Source organism: Podarcis erhardii (assembly GCF_964252035.2).
Source record: "Podarcis erhardii genome assembly, chromosome: 3".
NCBI classification, from domain to species: Eukaryota; Metazoa; Chordata; class Lepidosauria; order Squamata; family Lacertidae; genus Podarcis; species Podarcis erhardii.
Window position 1 is genome coordinate 59,208,308 of NC_138507.1, and position 18,562 is coordinate 59,226,869.

Below are 18,562 nucleotides of genomic sequence, written 5' to 3' on the forward strand. Positions count from 1 at the left end.
TGAGTGAAGTGAAACATACACACTATCAATAGCAAGAGGACAGAGCCTTGCAGCTTGGATAGGGAGACTGGGATGAGGGTCTGGGAAAGGTATACAGACAGGAGTGTCCTGGGAGGACTGAGTCTGAGCCGGGAGAAGTAGATCCTGTGGGAATTCAGGCTACCTGGGTTTCCGTATAGCCAGGAGGGGAGAGTTCTTCTAGGTACTGAAGATTCCCAAACCAGTGACAAGGGGTGAGGTGATCCCCTGGGTCTGTTACACCACAGGCGTGGGGTGGTTAAGAGAGTGGGTAACTGAAGAAAAGTGCCCCTTGCTCATGAACCAAAGTATTAAGCTGTGAAGGAAGCTGTACGGTGTTGAAAGTATTTAACTGTAATAATCCAAGTGACAGAAACCAAGCTGAGCATTTTACCATCTGTTTCGGAAACCTGAATATTTTACCACCTGATTTTTAGTAACTGAAGTTTAAGAGGAGCTGTGCATACAGTGTTTTGTTTAAGCCTGAGAAATCTTTAAGTTAAAGCAAACAAGTTAACTTCTACCTGAAGGAACACATTTTCTGACTTTAGTTCAATAAGCTTTTCTTGTGTTTGTTTGTTGAACTCCTGCCTGAGACTCTAAATCATTAAGTTTTCCCTCACACAAGTCCCCCACTAGACAATCTGTGGTAAATTGTAGAAGTTTGTGTAACTGGTGTACCCTGAGGTGGGTGGCTATATTTCATAGGGGGCAGTTAGCAGATCTGCCACCTTATTATTTGGTGGTATTAAGTGGTGGGTCTGTTACAGTTGCATTCACATCCTGTATTTAAAGCTCTATACCGCTTTTCAACAGTCATGACTTCTCCCAAAGAATTCTGGGAGCTGTAGAGTTCCCTGGGAAGTGTTTTGGTTGTTCAACCGCTCTTGAAATTGTAGCTCTATGAAGTCAGGGGTCTTTTAACAACTCTCACCACTTTTAACAAACTACAGCTCCCAGAATTCTTTGGCGGAAGTCCTGACTGGTATCAGAGTGTTTGAAATGTATGGTTTGAGTGTCGCCATAGTTCCACAGTGCACATTGCAGACTGACAGTCCATCCCCTGTTAATCTCTCTTTGTGGTCTAAAGTTGCAAATGCACAATCCCCGTGTGCCCACTGTGAGGTGGTACAAACCATGAAAAATCTATTGCATGTACACAGCAACACATTTGGATAACCTACAAGCTCCTAAGGTACCTTCCTTATTTGTGTAAACTAAATGTGGGTTAAAAAAAGAAATTGAATTAAGCACAAAACTCTTTTAAGATAGTTCAGGAGTGTGACATGAGGCACTGGGTAAGACACAAACTACTGCAAGTGGGTGTCTGCTTGTGCAATGGGGATTCCCCTTCCTCTTCTCCTCTCTCCCTGTCCCCAAATCTGCCCTGGGTGGTTGGAATACACCCACAGTACTTTTTGAGGGCATGTAGAAGGTTCTGGGAGGCAGAGAGAAGAGAAACGGGAATTGTTGCAGGATCAAATTTCCATTGTGCAATCAGGCAGACATAACTGGATGTCGCCCACTGCTATGCTGTTAACATTTTGACACCACTAATGTCTCTGGTGTATGGGTTTTGCAGTGTGTTTCAGAAACACTGAGTGAGTGATATTTGTATTAATGCTTACACCCCAGTAACAAGGCTACTATCATCTCATCATCAACTCTCTAAGGAAGAGAGAAAAGACCCTTGTTATCTTTTCCCACTCAAACCCCTTTCTATTGAGTAACACAACTGTACCCTGCTTTTCTGTACACTGCTTAGGAATTCTTTAACCAATTTATACACATATAAAATTCTAAATAAAATACAATATGTAGTTTGTAGAAGGCAGGTACTAAATTCCATTAAACCTTTTTTGGGTCTATAATTGAGAACAAGGCAATAATGGTCTTGTTTAAAATGGTACCACCAAATTGTTAGGTTTCCCAATGATTGTGCAATATTAAATTACTACTGCTCTCCAAGGCTACTTTTAAAAAAAATACTTACATTGTCAGATAAAGCAGACTAATGGCTAACTGAACAGCACAAACAGATGCTGCAGGTAACAGGAATAAATAAACCGTACAAAATGAATGATGCTTCTCACTGTTACTGACAGCTTTAAAAGGCGAAGTCTGCCACAGTTAGGTGGACCTTGCAAAAATGAGATGCAAGTGTCAGCAATGCTGAAGCAAGATTACAATTTCCATCACCTTTTCAAGCCATGCCAATTTGTATTTTGATGCATACCTCTTACATTTTCTACTTAAGGGATATCCAGCGACCACATGTTAAGATCTTGTATCTTTTAATACATTTGCCTCCTGCGTCCAGGCATTATTGAAGGAGAGCCACTTTATCAATAAATGCCAGGGTTTCCATACAAACTCGAAGAATATTTCAACCATTTCACTTTTCTGGGTGTTTGCTTTTTCACCTTTGAGTTCAGCTGTGGAGCAATGCTGCCACCTATGGAGGCTGTAAAGAAAAGTCCCACGAATAAAAATGGAGAAAGTGCAAGACAATTGTTCAGACCAGAAGCAAATGAGAAGATGAAGTATACCAAAAACAAATCAGAAACTGAGCATTTTGGTAGCTGGATTTAAAAACAATCAAACAGACGTGTCATCATTTAGACCTGGGCATAGACTTCTGCTATTCACTGTGGCCACTTTCCCAAATGAACCAAGGAAGGGGAAGGAACATGTCAACGTGAGACTCAAATACCACAGGCATAGCAAAAACATGGAAACCAAGTGCCTGAGGGACAGTTCTCCTCCCCTCCCCCCATCTCATAGGGCCACCCACCTTTCAATCATCTGGGGCAATGATTGAACTTTTTGCTCAGCAACTGATGAATGTGCAGTTCAATTCTGCTCTCTGCAGGGGTCTGTTTTGCCAGCAGGATTGAACCCCAGTGACCTCAGCTGACTGACAGGTGGATGTGGCTCGGGGTAAATGTCCTCGTGGGCCAAATTAGATCTACTGGTGAGCAAAGACCAGTCTACAAACCAGAAGTTTCTCACTCCTGTTGTATTCACTAGGCAAAACACTCCCACACAGCCCCAAAACGAATAAAATACAGACAAAAAAACCAAACAACACCCCTCATGCAAACAAAAAAGAATCAATTTAAATTTAAATTGTAACATTGGAAGGGGCAAGCAGCTCTGGCTGGCTTCAAGGGAGATGTCTGAGGATGCAATGGTGACCACTGGGGCCCAGGTTTAAATATGTATCATCAACTGTAAATACAGAACTAGGCAAATGTCACATTGTATTAAATTAAATGGCATACAAGGATCTGACTGCATATGTGTGTCATTAGATTCAGTGCAGAGACAAGTCTTTGGACTGCTTCCCCCCCAGAGACTTCTGTTTTCAAAGACCTGGTGATGTGCCCTATGCAACAACACACATACACAGAAAAGGAAAACACAGACTCACAATTTTTCATCTGAAACATTTTATGTACAAATCTACACAAGTGTGGTAACTCCCCACCCTTCCCCATTAACTAGTCAGTGTATCTGTTGTGTATACTCCACGTATACACCTCATAAATCAAATTAGATTATGAAAATTCATTTACATATATAAAAGAGCTGTTCAAATAGTAATAAAAATGGCACTAACCCTGCAACAAAAGTTATTTTTTAAAAAATCAAATCTACAGGCCATTTGTAGTTTAATGACCGCTACAGCTGTTCCCAGCAGCAGTAACTGTTTCTGATTCAAATACCTAAAATTTCCCTTGCAATTGAGTCTGATTTGCAGCAACTACAGACTGTAAAGTATTACAAAGGTTGCATAATGCATCTCATATTACCTGTTAAACTAGGTTCCAGATTCATAAACTATTCTGCCTTTAAAATTTCCTCTTTACCAGAGATGGCTAGTGGGAATCCCCAGTTATGGCTGCATGCCAATCAAGGAGAGAAGGGAAAACCATCCTGGTAGCCATGTTGACTGTGGCAGGAGAGATAAGAGTTCCAGGAGTTTCCACCTTAAGGATGCAGGATTCACAGCCCTCCAGATGCTGTCAGACTACAACTCCCATCAGCCCCTGCCAGCATGACAAATGGCCAGGGATGATGGGAGTCCAAAGACACCAGGAGGGCCAGAGATTCCCTGTGCTAGCTAGTTCCTGCTTGGACAAGCTTTCTTCTCCCTACTTTACTGACCTGAAACAGTCAAATCCCACCAAAGTACCAGATCATGAAGGGTGAGGCTTCGAAAACCAATACAGTCATTTTATGGCAGGAGATTAGGTCACAATTCCCTGGGAATGTTGCAAGTGCAGATACCACTGAGGTTTGTGCCTCTGAACATCTGACTCTTCTGATAGCCTATTAATTGTGGAGCAAGAGAAGCTAGAATAATTTCAGTGACACAGGAACACGTGGTTTGTCAGTGGTGCAAGAGCTCATAGCTACCGCCAAAAATGAATGTCAGTAATACTTCCTTGTTGAAAATAGGAAGGGATCTTAAGACTTGCATCCTAGCAGTAATACATTTCATCCTCTTTTTGTCATTATTTATACAAGCTTAATTTCTGTTGATTTTGTTTCAGAAGAACAAAATGCAAAGGTCAACATGTCCTTACAGACATCTGCTGTGAGCCCCACCTACATAAGGGTAAATGCTCATCTGCATACAATTAGCCTCACCCCTTCCACTGTAGGGAGAAAAACACATCTTTATGTTCAACCACAAGTGAATAGCTTTTGATGACAACTTTGTTGTTAAGAGAATGCTTAAGCAAAGCCCAGGGCCATACCTTTCATTATGAGACTTTCAGCCATGTTAATCTGCACAGAATGCACAACAGTGTGCTCAACGACTACACTGTAAGCTTCAACGTGAGTATGCTGAAATTAAAAGGTCATGAATATTATCTTTGGACTTCACTGACTTTAGACAATACTGAATTGAAAACATTATCTGTGCATATGTCGAAGACATTGGGGGGATATTTGACCCTTGAATGATCATTGATATGACTAGTCACATTACTACCATACATGGAGACACTATACATATTATTCTTTTCCCAACCTGCATAGATTGCCCAGTGTGAGTATTGCACTCATCACACAGAAGCATCTATATTCAAATTTTCACACTATTGTCAACATGGAATTATCAAGGAAATGCCTAATATGTTATGGAACTTAAGTTCCATATATATTTCCTTTCCCTAGAATGCTTATATTTGTAGCAGCTCATTAAGAATTGAGAAGACTGTGGAATCTAGGGTGGTAATACAGAGATTTTCTTTGGTTTACTGGCTTCATAGCAATACATTTTTCATCACAACGATCACAGGAATTGTTTCCGGGTAAAGATAGTTTTGTCAGTATTATGTCACATTAGCTTTCCCATATGAATGTGTTTCTGGAGACAGAAAGGGTAGGTACATCGTTTTGTGTGACTTAAACAAATACATGTAGTAAGTTTGTGTGGTACTCTTTGTGCCACTATTGTCCTGATTACATAGGGAATACAAGCACCATTAATAATTTGGATGGCCCAATGAAGGAACATCTAATTTTTACAGATGTCTTCATTATAAAAAATTGACCCTTCATTGGAGAAATGAAGCCATAACAAGCAATCTGAAAGTAATGGGAATTAGATGGGACCATACCAAAGGCACAATGGTTCCCATAAGAAAAAAGTTCTGTACATACTGTTCCTGTGCAACAAAATCAGTTAAGATCACAAAGCTACCTGCCCTACCAGTTTTGCTACAGTAGTTTGCATTGACTTGGGAGAAAGGGAGAAGGCTTTCTGTAAGCCAACTGCAGCACTGACAATGCCCCTTAACAGTGCAATATTTGTGAAGTATCAAATGAATACATCACGCTTTTATTTTGGTGCACATGAACATTAGTTTTTTACAAAAATCAGTCACAGTTATCTCTTTGTAAATTAAAAAAAAAGTCAGCAGTTTTTAGATTTTATAACCCACTCAGCATTTGGGTTTAGCTGATGCAAATCCTTCATGTAGGTATCATCATCCAGGCAGCGTTCACCTGTTAGGAAAACACATATATTATGTAAAACTACAGATTATTTTGAAAATGATTAAGACTGTATGCAAATAGGAATAAGTCCTATTGAGCTTAGTGGAAGTTGTTTCTGTGTCAACATGCATCGGGTTATGGAAACAGAGGAAATGAAGACCAACCAAGGGATAAAACAAAACCACAACTCTGATTGAGTTAATAACTGAAGAAAACCATAACACCTAATCACACAGTGATCTCAGTAGATCAGATCCTGAATTCTAAGTGAGTTCCACACTGGTTCAGAGACAGAAGCAGTAAAAACCACTTAGTGGTCAACTGCCACGCTTTGCAGTACACTTAGGGAATCCATACTAAATTCACCCTCCAAGCCAGTTACTTTTAGATGGGCAAGTCCAGCATGCCCCCAGCTTCCTCACCCCAATTGTCTTGAAAGGATGGTCACTTTATGCTTCACCTTACGGAGCACACCAATCTTTACTGCTCTCTCTTTTACTTGTACTATTCCAGCAGTTGTGAACGTATAATGATAATCTAATTAATTAGGCCCTGTGCAATACATCTCCCCTGCTGAGAATCCTACTCAGCTCTGAAGCTGGCCAGTTAATACCATACCATGGCTAAAGGGAGAGTGGGTGGGTGCTGAGCTCCCCGCAAACCTATTGCCTGTTTTTTGAGGCAGTGCTGATTAATACAGCCCTCAATCCTCATTGGCTGCCATTGCATGAGGACACACATTGCCAATAAATCCTCACCTCGCTCTTCCTACTCCTGTACATTCAAACCTGCACATCAGGGGAAAGCTTCTAGCCTAATTCTTGACATACATTACTTCCAAAACAATAGGTATTGGGGGCACTTCCATGCAAGAAATTACTCATACACCTGTATGAGGTCATTCCAGCTGCAACATGTGCTTTAAGCAAAGTTTGAAACCAGCACCAAGTCTACAGTGTAAAGAGCCTTACCAATGTTCCCTCCAACTTCATATAAAAACACTTCCTCTTTCTTCAGAGACTGGACGGTCCCACTACAAAGGAATGCAACAAAATTATTCAGCAGAGTACCAAATAACTTGCAACCAAAAGCTACTAGATGTGCTTAGGAAAATGCTCTACAGCTCAGGAGATTTGCCAGTGTGCTAAAATTATCTTGCTATCTTTCTCCATCTGTTAACTTACTGAATAAACATCTCATATTGGGATGATTAGAAAAAGGAGCTACACGCTACGATGAATTGCATGGAAACAAAATTACTTGTAGAAACTTATATACTCAAAGGTCCACAAAGGTGATTTGCGGAATCCTATAGTCCCCAAGATGCCCTCACAGAGACCCACAGCACTGTGCCCTAAATATACGCTGGTCCCTTGAGCTTAATTATGTCAGGGTGCGTTTGTTTTTTTCTTGCTGTAGAATCAAGTCAACACAAAGAAGAAGGAGGAGGAGGAGGAGGAGGAGGAGGAGGAGGAGGAGGAGGAGGAAGAGGAGGAGGAGGGGAGGAGGAGGGGAGGAGGAGGAGGAGGGGAGGAGGAGGAGGGGAGGAGGAGGAGGAGGGGAGGAGGAGGAGGGGAGGAGGAGGAGAAGGAGGAGGAGGAGGAGGAGGAGGAGGAGGAGGGGAGGGGGAGGAGGAGGGGAGGAGGGGAGGGGGAGGAGGAGGGGAGGAGGGGAGGGGGAGGAGGAGGGGAGGAGGAGGAGGAGGAGGAGGAGGGGAGGAGGAGGGGGAGGAGGAGGGGAGGAGGAGGAGGAGGGGAGGAGGAGGAGGAGGAGGAGGGGAGGAGGAGGAGGAGGAGGAGGAGGGGAGGAGGAGGAGGAGGGGAGGAGGAGGGGGAGGAGGAGGGGGGGAGGAAGAGGAGGAGGAGGGGAGGAGAAGGAGGAGGAGGAGGAGGAGGAGGAGGAGGAGGGGAGGAGGAGGAGGAGGAGGAGGGGGGAGGAGGAGAAGGAGGAGGAGGAGGAGGAGGAGGAGGAGGAGGGGAGGGGGAGGAGGAGGGGAGGAGGAGGGGAGGAGGAGGAGGAGGAGGAGGAGGAGGGGAGGAGGAGGAGGAGGAGGGGAGGAGGAGGGGGAGGAGGAGGGGGGAGGAGGAGGGGGAGGAGGAGGGGAGGAGGAAGAGGGGGAGGAGGAAGAGGAAGAGGGGGAGGAGGAAGAGGAGGAGGAGGGGAGGAGGAGGAGGAGGAGGGGAGGAGGAGGAGGAGGAGGAGGAGGAGGAGGAGGGGAGGGGGAGGAGGAGGGGAGGAGGGGAGGGGGAGGAGGAGGGGAGGAGGAGGAGGAGGAGGGGGGGGGGAGGAGGAGGAGGAGGAGGAGGGGGGGGAGGAGGAGGGGAGGAGGAAGAGGGGGAGGAGGAAGAGGAAGAGGGGGAGGAGGAAGAGGAGGAGGAGGAGGAGGAGGAGGGGAGGGGAGGAGGAAGAGGGGGAGGAGGAGGAGGAGTTTGGGAGAAAATGAGAGACAGAAATGCTTGTACCTTTTTTGGCTGAGGAACCTGGCTACTACATCACAAGCTTTTAGTTCTTCCGTCAGCTGGATCGCCATGGAAACTTTGGAAAGATGAGGCGCTTGCACCCGTATTACTCCCTGAGGAACATCAGCCTGTAAAGCAATAATGGAATTGGAATGGAGCAGCTTTCAAAGCACTGGCTTTGAGGAGTTTCTCCAACCATAGTGCAGAATAAATAGTTGGGACAGCTCACGTACTGAATACTCAAGTTAGGGATATTGTATGGAGAGCATGATGGCAGGGTGGGTGGGAATTACCAGTTATACAATTTTGCAAAATGCTTACAGATGCCTATATTTTATATTGTTACTACCACATTTGCACAGTCAGGGCACATTATGAAGCATGCTTTTGTGATATTACATTTGCACATTAATCGGATCCTGTTGTGCACCGGAAACTAACAAAATATTATTCTTAATTGTACCTTAGGTTATTATAAGAACATTTCTGAACCAATTAGATATTTTTTAACCAAATGTGAATTCTCTTTTCAGTTATACTACAGACCTAAAGAAAAGCTTTTATGCAACTCTTAATTGCAAAATGTGAAGAAATGAGTTTAATTTCAAATTCTGAATGAACTATCTCATATCAAATTATAAAATGAAATTGCTTTTAAAATCTTAGGGTTCTTTCCTTCTTTAAAATCCAACATATCCTACATAAAATTTTATTAAAACCTATCTTATTAGTTGTAATCCTTGGATAACCTCTGGAAGGCTTTTGCTACTATAGCCTGGCTTCTCATATACTAGATTTAATAACAGGAAAGAAAGCATTGGTAGTGCCAGCAGAGCAGGTGGGATCCACTTCTCAGCTTGCAAAAAAAGAAAATACAAAGTCTTTTTTATTACAGAACAGAGGCACACATAATAAGGGATAGGTGAGTTGGGAAGCTATATGTAGAGGGTTACAAAGTCTTCCTATTAATGTGTAGGGCAAGAAACCAATAGCTTCCAACTCCTTCCAGAAACTGTAATAATAATAATAATAATTTATGTTGCCTTCCTTTAGTGCCTGCAGGCCTGATATGGGTCCCAATTTGGCCTACAAGGCCATTTCCCCCAAACTACGGCCACTTGCCCAACCACTGATGTTATATGTTGGTGCCAATTGTTGGTGGTTGCAAAGTGTTGTGCTTATCCAACAGCGAGATCCACAGAGTTCCCTTCATTGGCACCTCCCCAGTGTAGCTGAGGGGGACTTGCTGTCAGTGCCTATCAGCTGTCTGGTGTTGGCAGCTAGTGATTCCCACTGGGATCAGCTACACTGCAGAGCTACTGATCAGGAAGCTGAGGACGTACAGTCCTTTGCAAGCCCCCCACCCATCAGATGATTCCCTTTCAAAGCACTGTCTGTACCCACAACAGTTTGATTTCAAGCCACATGGGCAAGGAAAACAGGTCCACTGACACCACTATGATTGGTCCCAGGGGACTGACAGGTTGGTTGACACAGGGTGGAAGAGATAAGGATTTCCCCTGCTTTACTGCATCACTCTATATTCCTAATGGCCAAGCTGACTTTTCCCATTTCTAGATAGGTCTAGACCAGTGTTGGCCAAACTTGGGTCTCCAGCTGTTTTGGGACTACAATTCCCATCATCCCTGACCACTGGTCCTGTTAGCTAGGGATGATGGGAATTGTAGTCCAAAAACAGCTGGAGACCCAAGTTTGGCCAACACTGGTCTCAAGAAATAATTTGTTCAGTATCAAGATGGCCTGAAATGACTGAAGCCAGCTATATCCAGTAGATGTTTACACAACACACTGAAGGCATGCTGTGTAATGAGCCCCACTTGCCTTCCTGCTACATCGTCAGGTGACAGCCAGAGTCACCTTGACTTGTACTGCGGTGACCAGGGACAAAGAGTGCACGGCTCACACTCATTAAAAGACAATGGGAAAAGGGAATCGGAGAAGGTGCTAGATCTTCTTACTCTCCTGAGGTTCCCTCTTGTCTATACAGCTGCATACAAAGCACATGGCATGCTGCACTATCCAAGCCCAAAAACAATAACAACTTTTTATTTTCCAAGAGAATTCAGTTTTAAATTTTAGTTTTGAAATTGCTGCAATTAAGAGAGCTGACCAAATTTTGAGGATTCTGCATGCTGTGCCCTAGATACATATGAAGCAGTGAGCTATAGGGCCTAATTTTAACATCAAGAGCCCACAGTGGGGATAAGGGTAGGGGAGCCCTTTTCTGCTTTATTGTCGGATGCTTTCCCCCCCCCAAACTCCCTCCCCCAGCCAGGTCAGAAACTGAAATGGTGGAGCACAAGGAGTTAAACTGGGAAAAGGTTTACCTCCTGCTTTTATTTTATATTTAAAAGTTAAATACACAACACCCCAAAAATTTGTAACAAAAATGCCTACCATCACCACATCCAGTTTGCCCCCAATATGCCAATAGATTATAATGAATAATCATTATTATAACATGATGAGCCAGTGCAATTTTGCATTCTTCCACAAGATGTCTCTAATTCACTAAATTGTGAATATGACTTTAGTTAATGATGGGTTACACACATCCAAAGAGAATCTGCATTCAGAATACAGATCATGTATGTATTCTGATATTTGATCTTAACACAGGCTGGGTATAATTAATTAAACAAAATTATGTTTAACCAATTGAGAACAACAGAGCAGCAAGTATTTGCCCCAAAACGCTAGTGACTGTGAATTGATTTGTACTTTTTTAAATACATACATATACATATACATACACACACACACACACACACACACACACACACACACACATATATATATATATTCCATACTTTAAAAAGGGAATGGATTTGGTTTCTTCTGCTGCTGTTCTTACAGATACTTCCATGACTGTTTTTAGAGACTGTGTTCTAAAATCATTTATTGTTTATTGGCATTTATTATGTGGTGCACTAATCTGGATGCCAAACTGACATAAGAAATAAACTTCAATCATTTCAGAGGTGCTCTTCTACTTTCCTCTGCTGAAGCAAGTATGCAGTTTACACCCTTGCTCAGGGCCATGCACCTTTCACTCTGAAAGTGAAGCAAGAAAGCTAGGTACGACTGAACCATGATAGTTTCACAACAATAAGCAAGCGCTTTGGAACATTCAAGTGTTACAAATATAGGCCTTCCAAACTGGAACATCTAGCCATTTTGATTATCTTAGTAACTAAATACATGTTATAAACCCTTCTTTGCTAATGGGCAAGGCATTCTTTTAATAAGATCATGTTTTTCAGATAATTACATTTATTCATCAAGAAAAGGCAAATTGTAAATATGGCAGCGCTGCTATTTTATCACTACCACTAGCTCTGGTAGTTCCAATTGGAGAACAGCCTTTACCAAAGGTCAAGTCCTCCAACTCAGGACGCAAGGGAGAAACATGCTAAGAGGAAGGCATGCTTGGCAAACCCCCACCGTGATTAACTCCGGCCCAGAAACCTATGTCCCCACTGTGGAAAGACGTGCAGATCCAGAATTGGCCTCCACAGTCATTGTTAAAAGTGTATTTATGGAAAACAAGCTTACTCAGCTACAAGCAATTGCCAAAGAAGACGACCTACTTTAATTTACTGAAAGTTGCTTGCTTACCTCATTGACACTTTTTACATCATTGACATTTTTATCTTGCTTCTCGTGTTTTTCACGGTCATAAGCCATTTTCTTCAGCAATTTTTTCACAGCTTTGTCCTTTTTCTCCTTTTTCTGACTTTCAGTATTTTGCTTTCTTACTTGGTTCACAAGGAATGTAGGAATCTAAGCAGACAAAAAATCTATTATTAACACCATTGATACAGTCAGCTCCTATAAACAAATGTTTATATCCTTCTAGTGACGAGACATATCAAATATGGAATATCAAAGACCAATATTTATGTCAAACAAGAACAGAATTATATTGTTAAAAATGAGACTCAAATGATAGATGCAAAGACATGGTATGAAATATAATTGCACAGAACCTCTTCATAGTAAAACCATATAAGTTTTTGTACAAGTAACAGGTCTATATTGGTGTCGTGAAATCAGACTGCCCCGCAAGCAGTTTCTCATGAATGGTGCTCTGCCTTCCATATTGTTGTTTGCATGTGTGAATAAACCCACAGAAGGGCAAAACTAAGCTTTCAACACTAACGTATGTGGAAATAACCAATATATAACAAAATATGGTACTAATGGTATAATTCATTCTAAAATTTGTTTTCTGTCTTTCTGTGTAATGCATACTCAAGGCAGCCTACAACCACTTAAACATGATTAATAATATAACAATTACATTTCTAGAAGAGAAAATCTCTTTTCCTTCATTGAAGCTTTTAAAAACATCTGTTGGGTGTTTTTATTTGGTTTATTGTATTTTTATATTTTTAGCTTGTATATAGTTCCAAAACCAAATCTAGTGAAGGACAGCATATAAATACTTAAATATAATAAACAAGTTATTGTTTGTTCTGAAATACAAAATAACATTTACAAAGTAGGGGCTATTTACTCTCGTCATGAGTAAAATATGCAAACAATATTCTAAAACACACGAGGATTCATTCTGTAAATATTCCTATGGGGAATTATGTACGCCATCCATATTTTGAACTACATTAAACAGGCATATTTTATAGCTTACGCTGACCTTTCTTTTTTTTTTACACAAAACAGCTCAGTATTATTATTATTATTTATTAAATTTGTATATCTATGTAGCTCTTACATCCAGCTGCTCAGAATGAATCGAGTCATCTGCATTGTGTGTGTGTTTGTGTGTATGTTCAATAAAATTTGTAAAATGGTGGCCCTTCTGGTTGAGACAATTCTCTAATGCAGAGCTTTCCAAACTGTGTGTCACAACACGTTAGTGTGTCAGCTGCAGTGTGTAGGTATGTTGCACGAATGCTCCCCACGCTCCTCCTGGGGCTGGAAAGGGGTTGCTGTAGTTTCACCTCCAGTTTGCTAGTAAAAGTGAATTACTATGTTGTGAAATGATGCATGTCTAAAAACCGTGTCACCAACATGAAAAATTTGGAAAGCTCTTCTCTAATGACAATAAGCACTTTTAAACAAACTTACAGTCCATAAAAGGTTTTGGTTTCTAATCATAAAACGCATGACATTTGCTGTCCCAGCCGCCATAACGAACTCGCTTTGCTCTGTGTTCTTTGAGCCCAAACCATGAAACATGAAGATGTTTGGAGCCATAACCATGGCAACATTCTTTAGGGTCATTTTATTTTTATCTCGGTGATCAATTACCCTTTGAAGAAATTCAAGCAGTGCCTGAAAATGAGAACAGCATTGGCAAAGTAGGCATGTGCAAACAAACAAGAAACATGCTCAAATAGTGCGCTTTTTAAAAAGTTTATTCTAGTATGTACACAGCGTTAAATCAACTAGTAACTTCAGTGGTTAAACTAAACAAGTGATTTCTCCAAAAATCAAAGTCAACTTCCTTTTACCTTCAGTAAAAAGAAAGGTAGGCATCTGAAATCTTTATTCTGGATCAGAGATAGCCAACATGGTGTCCTCTAATAATAATAATAATACCTTTATTGTCATTGTACAACTTGTGTACAATGAAATTAAACGAGCCTTGTTTAACTACAACTTCCATGAGCCCAAGCCAGCATGGCCAATGGTCAGGGTGATAGGAGTTGGATTCCACCAACATCTGTAGGAAACCACACTGGCTATCCTTCTTCTAATGAATATATGTTTGACTAGGTCAAGTATATATCACATATTCAAGGTTGCCCTAGATTTTGTTTAGCTGTACTCTGGTTCTTTGCAAGACCAGCAGTCACCCTATCTCTGGGCTGCCTCACTCCTTAAAGGTAAATTTGTGTTAGTGGTTGTGAGATTTATTATGGGCCTGGGAAGGGACCTTGTAGGCCATCTAATCTAGCAGCAAATCCAGAGGTAGAGTATCCATCAGTGGCTGTCCAGACCCTACCTGAAAACCTCCAGTCTGGAACAGTCCATCATCTCTCTAGTTAATTAGTTTTATTGCTAAATTGCTCTTATGGTCAAGTGATTTCTCCTAATGTTGAACTGATAGCTATCCTCTAAGCCCATTAGATCTGAGGCAGCAGAGAACAAGTGAGAGCTTTTCTGATATTTGAGGAGTGTTACCATATCAGTCCACTTATTCAGGGTAAACATATCCCATTCCCTTAACCTCTCCTCAAACGAAAGGTTTCCATACCCCCAACCATCCTTTCTGAAAGCATTCTAATTTGTCCAAATTCTCCTTTGAAGTGTGGTGCCAAGAATTAGGCCCTGCACTTACACCTTTCCCGCAGTCAAGATTCCAGGCCTATCCTTGTGGTAGAAGCATGGCTCTGGAACCCCAACTGGGGAGGAAGAGAAGTGAGGAGTAGCCCTAGTTGCTGTGGGTAGAAGTGTAATTTCAGAAGTGCTTTTTTAATGGTGAAGTCTTAAGTCTAACCTTAAGAGTATCTCTATTTCCGTCTGGGAGAAGGAGGACCAAAAGATTCAGTGCTTGCAGCTGATGCTTCTTTGTTGGAAGTTCTGTCAGTGAAACATGCAAATCTCAATTTGTGAGTATGTTTTTGAATCATTTTGCATTTTCCTCAAAAATATTAATGTTTATGGATTTCTCTTGGTTATCTTCACAGGTAAAAAGCAGCCAAGACATTTTGACACCTCAGGCAAACCACAAAATGGCACCCCACTCCCCATCAGGTAAGAAGGGGAGGTGAACATCAACATCAGGAACAAAGGAAGTATAAACATCTACATTGGGATTGCTAGCCCTGTGGATCTTGCCACATGAGGCAGTCACCTCACCTAGCAACTTGTTTTCCGATTCTGCTTCATGACTCAACTGCCACAAGATCCATTATTACCAATTTTGGGATTCATGATTTCCCAGGTAATGCCTTACTTTTGCTACTTTGTTTCATAATGTAATGCTTATTAATACAATATTTAGTAGACCAAAGAAAAATCCTTCACAGATGAAACATCCATTTATGCCCACGACTATGAAAGGAATTTATGACAGTCAGTGAAAAGAATGGCTTAGTATCACATGCTAAAAAGCTCACTGAAGCACAATGTTCTTTGTTGACCATGCTTCTGATATTGCTGCATTGCAAGTCATTTGTGGTGCTAAATGTAGTATGGGAGTCCCACATCTATGGAGGATTTTTTAGGCAGCAATTACAACCAACAACAACATCATTAGGTGTGTTCAGCAAGCTTGAAAATCTCCATGTAGACATTTTCTTTAAAATGTTTACTGATAACCTAGCCATCATGGCAGACAGGGTTGCCAACTGGAATAAAATATTGGAGGGAGGTAAGCCCCGCCCTACACAATTATGATTTTTTTTCCACTATGAAAGACATAAATACCATTTTATGACTTCATCTACTGTTTGCTGAACAGTATGAGGCACTTTTGTATAGAAAACCATTCTGTGTATTGTTTTCAGGTGCAAGCAAGCTAATGGACTATTTGCAGAAAATTTCATGGACTCGCTTGCCAATGAAGAATAGCCATGCCCAGAAAAGATTAATGGTGCAAGTGGTTGTTTAACTGTTCCACATCAAAGACTATGAGGGAGAACATTTTCCAGAACTGTAGGAACACAATTCTTGTATGTGCAACATGTGATTCTACAACATGGGTTTTTAACCTGTAGCCTGCAAGGCCATACAGGTTTTTTCTCCCTGTGGCTCTCCAGAACTCCACAAAGTTTGTTATTTCTAGAAATGTTTTTTGGGGGGGTTATTACTGAGTCCTCCCATAGGTTCCCTATAGGGATGTAGGAAGGCTGACCTGGAAAAAAAGGCCTGCTCTGCATAATGACTCCCCTAATTCTGAACCAGAAGGACTTATGCTTACTTTGCACATCCTGGAAGGCCTTGAGATACTCCACAGTCAGCAGCGGTTGAGGCAGTTCTCGAATAAAGAGTTTCAGAAGACTTGCTGCATCGTGCTGTTTTACATTTTCCCAGTGGAAAGTCCCTTCATAAAACTTTGCTTCAAGCTCCTGGCAAAGATTCTAGAAGACAAGAGGCTGAAAAGTCTTTATGCACTTCACACATATATTTAATGCTTTTAAAAAAGGGGGATATGAAATCATCTTATTTATCCAAAACATCAACGCTAAAACTAGGCACACATTTTAACATAAAAAAACTGAGCTAGGTTTTTGGGTGTGTATCAATTATATGTCAGGGCGTAGTGCTAAAAATGACGTTTTGTATTTCATGTGTTTATATAATGCTACATATGCTGTCAAAACAGATACTCCATTTGACAATGGATCTTCTTTGTGCTCCCTAGCCCATTAACAGTATTCAATAGCAAAAGAGGATGTGCAAAGGCACATTCAGTGTCATGTATCAAAATGCTCTCTATTTATACAACATCTCTAGAAATATGATCAAGTGTTGCAGATGCTTGAATTCAAGTGTTTTGAATTCATTTATGACTCTTCAGATGATTAACACATGATGCCAATCTTCCTAAGCCAGGCATGTCCAAAGTCCATTTTGGGGGCCTAATCCGGCCCACCATTCGGTTCAATCTGGCTCCTGTGGCAGTTTATTTCCCAGGGTAAAATCCTTTAAAAATCTCAACTTCAGCCCCCCAACAAGGCTAACAACACTGGTTGACCCTATGGTCAGCCCTTACGGCCCTTCACTTCATCAAATCTGGCCCTCTTTTTAAAAAGTTTGGACACCACTGTCCTAAGTTAACAAGACACCTATCTGCAATTCAACATTCAGAGCAGGTTAAATGAATAGCTCCTGTGGTCTCCACACATTTCTCTCCAAAAAGAGCTTGCATGCATGCTTATTTGGCCATCTAAACAGAGGCTTGCAATCACTCTGCATGTTTGGAGAACAGGGATTTGTATTGTATTTACCCTCCCCACTCCATTATTGCCTATTTCATCTCAATGGAGCTATGCTTCAATTCAGCCACTTTGCCAGGTCAAGAAGATTTCTATGCAAGCGTAATCCACAATTAGCAGGCCCAGAGTATGCACATGATGCTAAATATGAAAACCATCTGCTCTAGATTTAAAATTTGACATGCACAGTGGTAAAAATCAGGTATGAAGTGCAATAAAAAAAGAGGATGAGTTTTTATCCAAAAAAAACCAGTCCATACAGAGATGCTCTCAGAGGGACTGAGAGCAAAGGCTTTATTTACCCAGGTGGCTAACCACAATCCAGGATAACATCAGAGTAATGAAGGGTCAACATGTAGGAAGAATAGAGTCAATTGTCCTTCACCCTGTCCTTAATTCAATAAAAAATACCTATAGCAATGCATACAAAAAGCCTACATTTGTGAACAAACCAGAACTCACAATGTAATAAAATAAGTCTTGGAAAGGAGGTTTCTGTCACACACACTCCTGCTCAGTCACTCAGCTTTGGCAAAACCACTGTCAGTTGTCCAAGGATTAATATAAAATTGTTTTTAAGATACGATTGTTATAATTATAAAATGTCGTAAGGATCTCAAGATCTTGCCACTGAACACAAGTTACCAAATTATTACTATTATTAATAAAATATATGTAATTAATCTAACACTCTCTTTCCAGAATTGAAAGATTAGTTTACCTTTACCCTTGCTGCCACACCCGGTATTCGAAGAAGCCCTTCTGTATCCAGCTTTCCTTCTTCTATATGGGAAATGAGCTGCAAATTAAAATAGAAAGTATCTCAACTCAAGTTGGCGGCAACTAAAATGCTAGTTGAAAAATAGAAAATTTGTTCTACTGAAAACTAGAATGCAGCTGTGGCTAAACAGTTACAAGCTTTTCTGCACACTGATGTAACTATAGGTGCCTTATATGTTTGCGTTCTGCTGAAACCTAACTGGTATAGAAGAAACTGACTGGTCAGCCTACAGTACTCACTTTTTGAAAAATTAGTGGTATCCGGATGCCTGGCACCCTCTTCTGATCTTGTTCTAGCAAAACTGACAGTGGGACACCAAAAAGACCAGATTCTGTATGAAACAACAAAAGACAAACAAT

At 41.2% G+C, this 18,562-nt stretch overlaps 1 protein-coding gene across 5 annotated transcripts in view; it reads right to left on the reverse strand.

Moving 5' to 3' along the window:
• Positions 1-3,453: 3,453 nt before the first annotated feature.
• The window catches only part of ARHGAP18 (Rho GTPase activating protein 18), a 68,873-nt gene continuing 53,764 nt past the window's right edge, over positions 3,454-18,562 (reverse strand). For all 5 annotated transcript variants that reach the window (XM_081856189.1, XM_081856188.1, XM_081856186.1 and 2 more), the window contains exons 7-15: positions 18,443-18,534; positions 18,144-18,221; positions 16,405-16,564; positions 14,980-15,062; positions 13,605-13,811; positions 12,132-12,296; positions 8,496-8,620; positions 7,005-7,066; positions 3,454-6,042 (exon numbers count right to left, since the gene is read on the reverse strand). In XM_081856189.1, the coding sequence (XP_081712315.1) occupies positions 5,951-6,042; positions 7,005-7,066; positions 8,496-8,620; positions 12,132-12,296; positions 13,605-13,811; positions 14,980-15,062; positions 16,405-16,564; positions 18,144-18,221; positions 18,443-18,534 (1,064 nt within the window). In that variant the 3' untranslated portion in view covers positions 3,454-5,950. The remainder of the gene's footprint in view (positions 6,043-7,004; positions 7,067-8,495; positions 8,621-12,131; positions 12,297-13,604; positions 13,812-14,979; positions 15,063-16,404; positions 16,565-18,143; positions 18,222-18,442; positions 18,535-18,562) is intronic.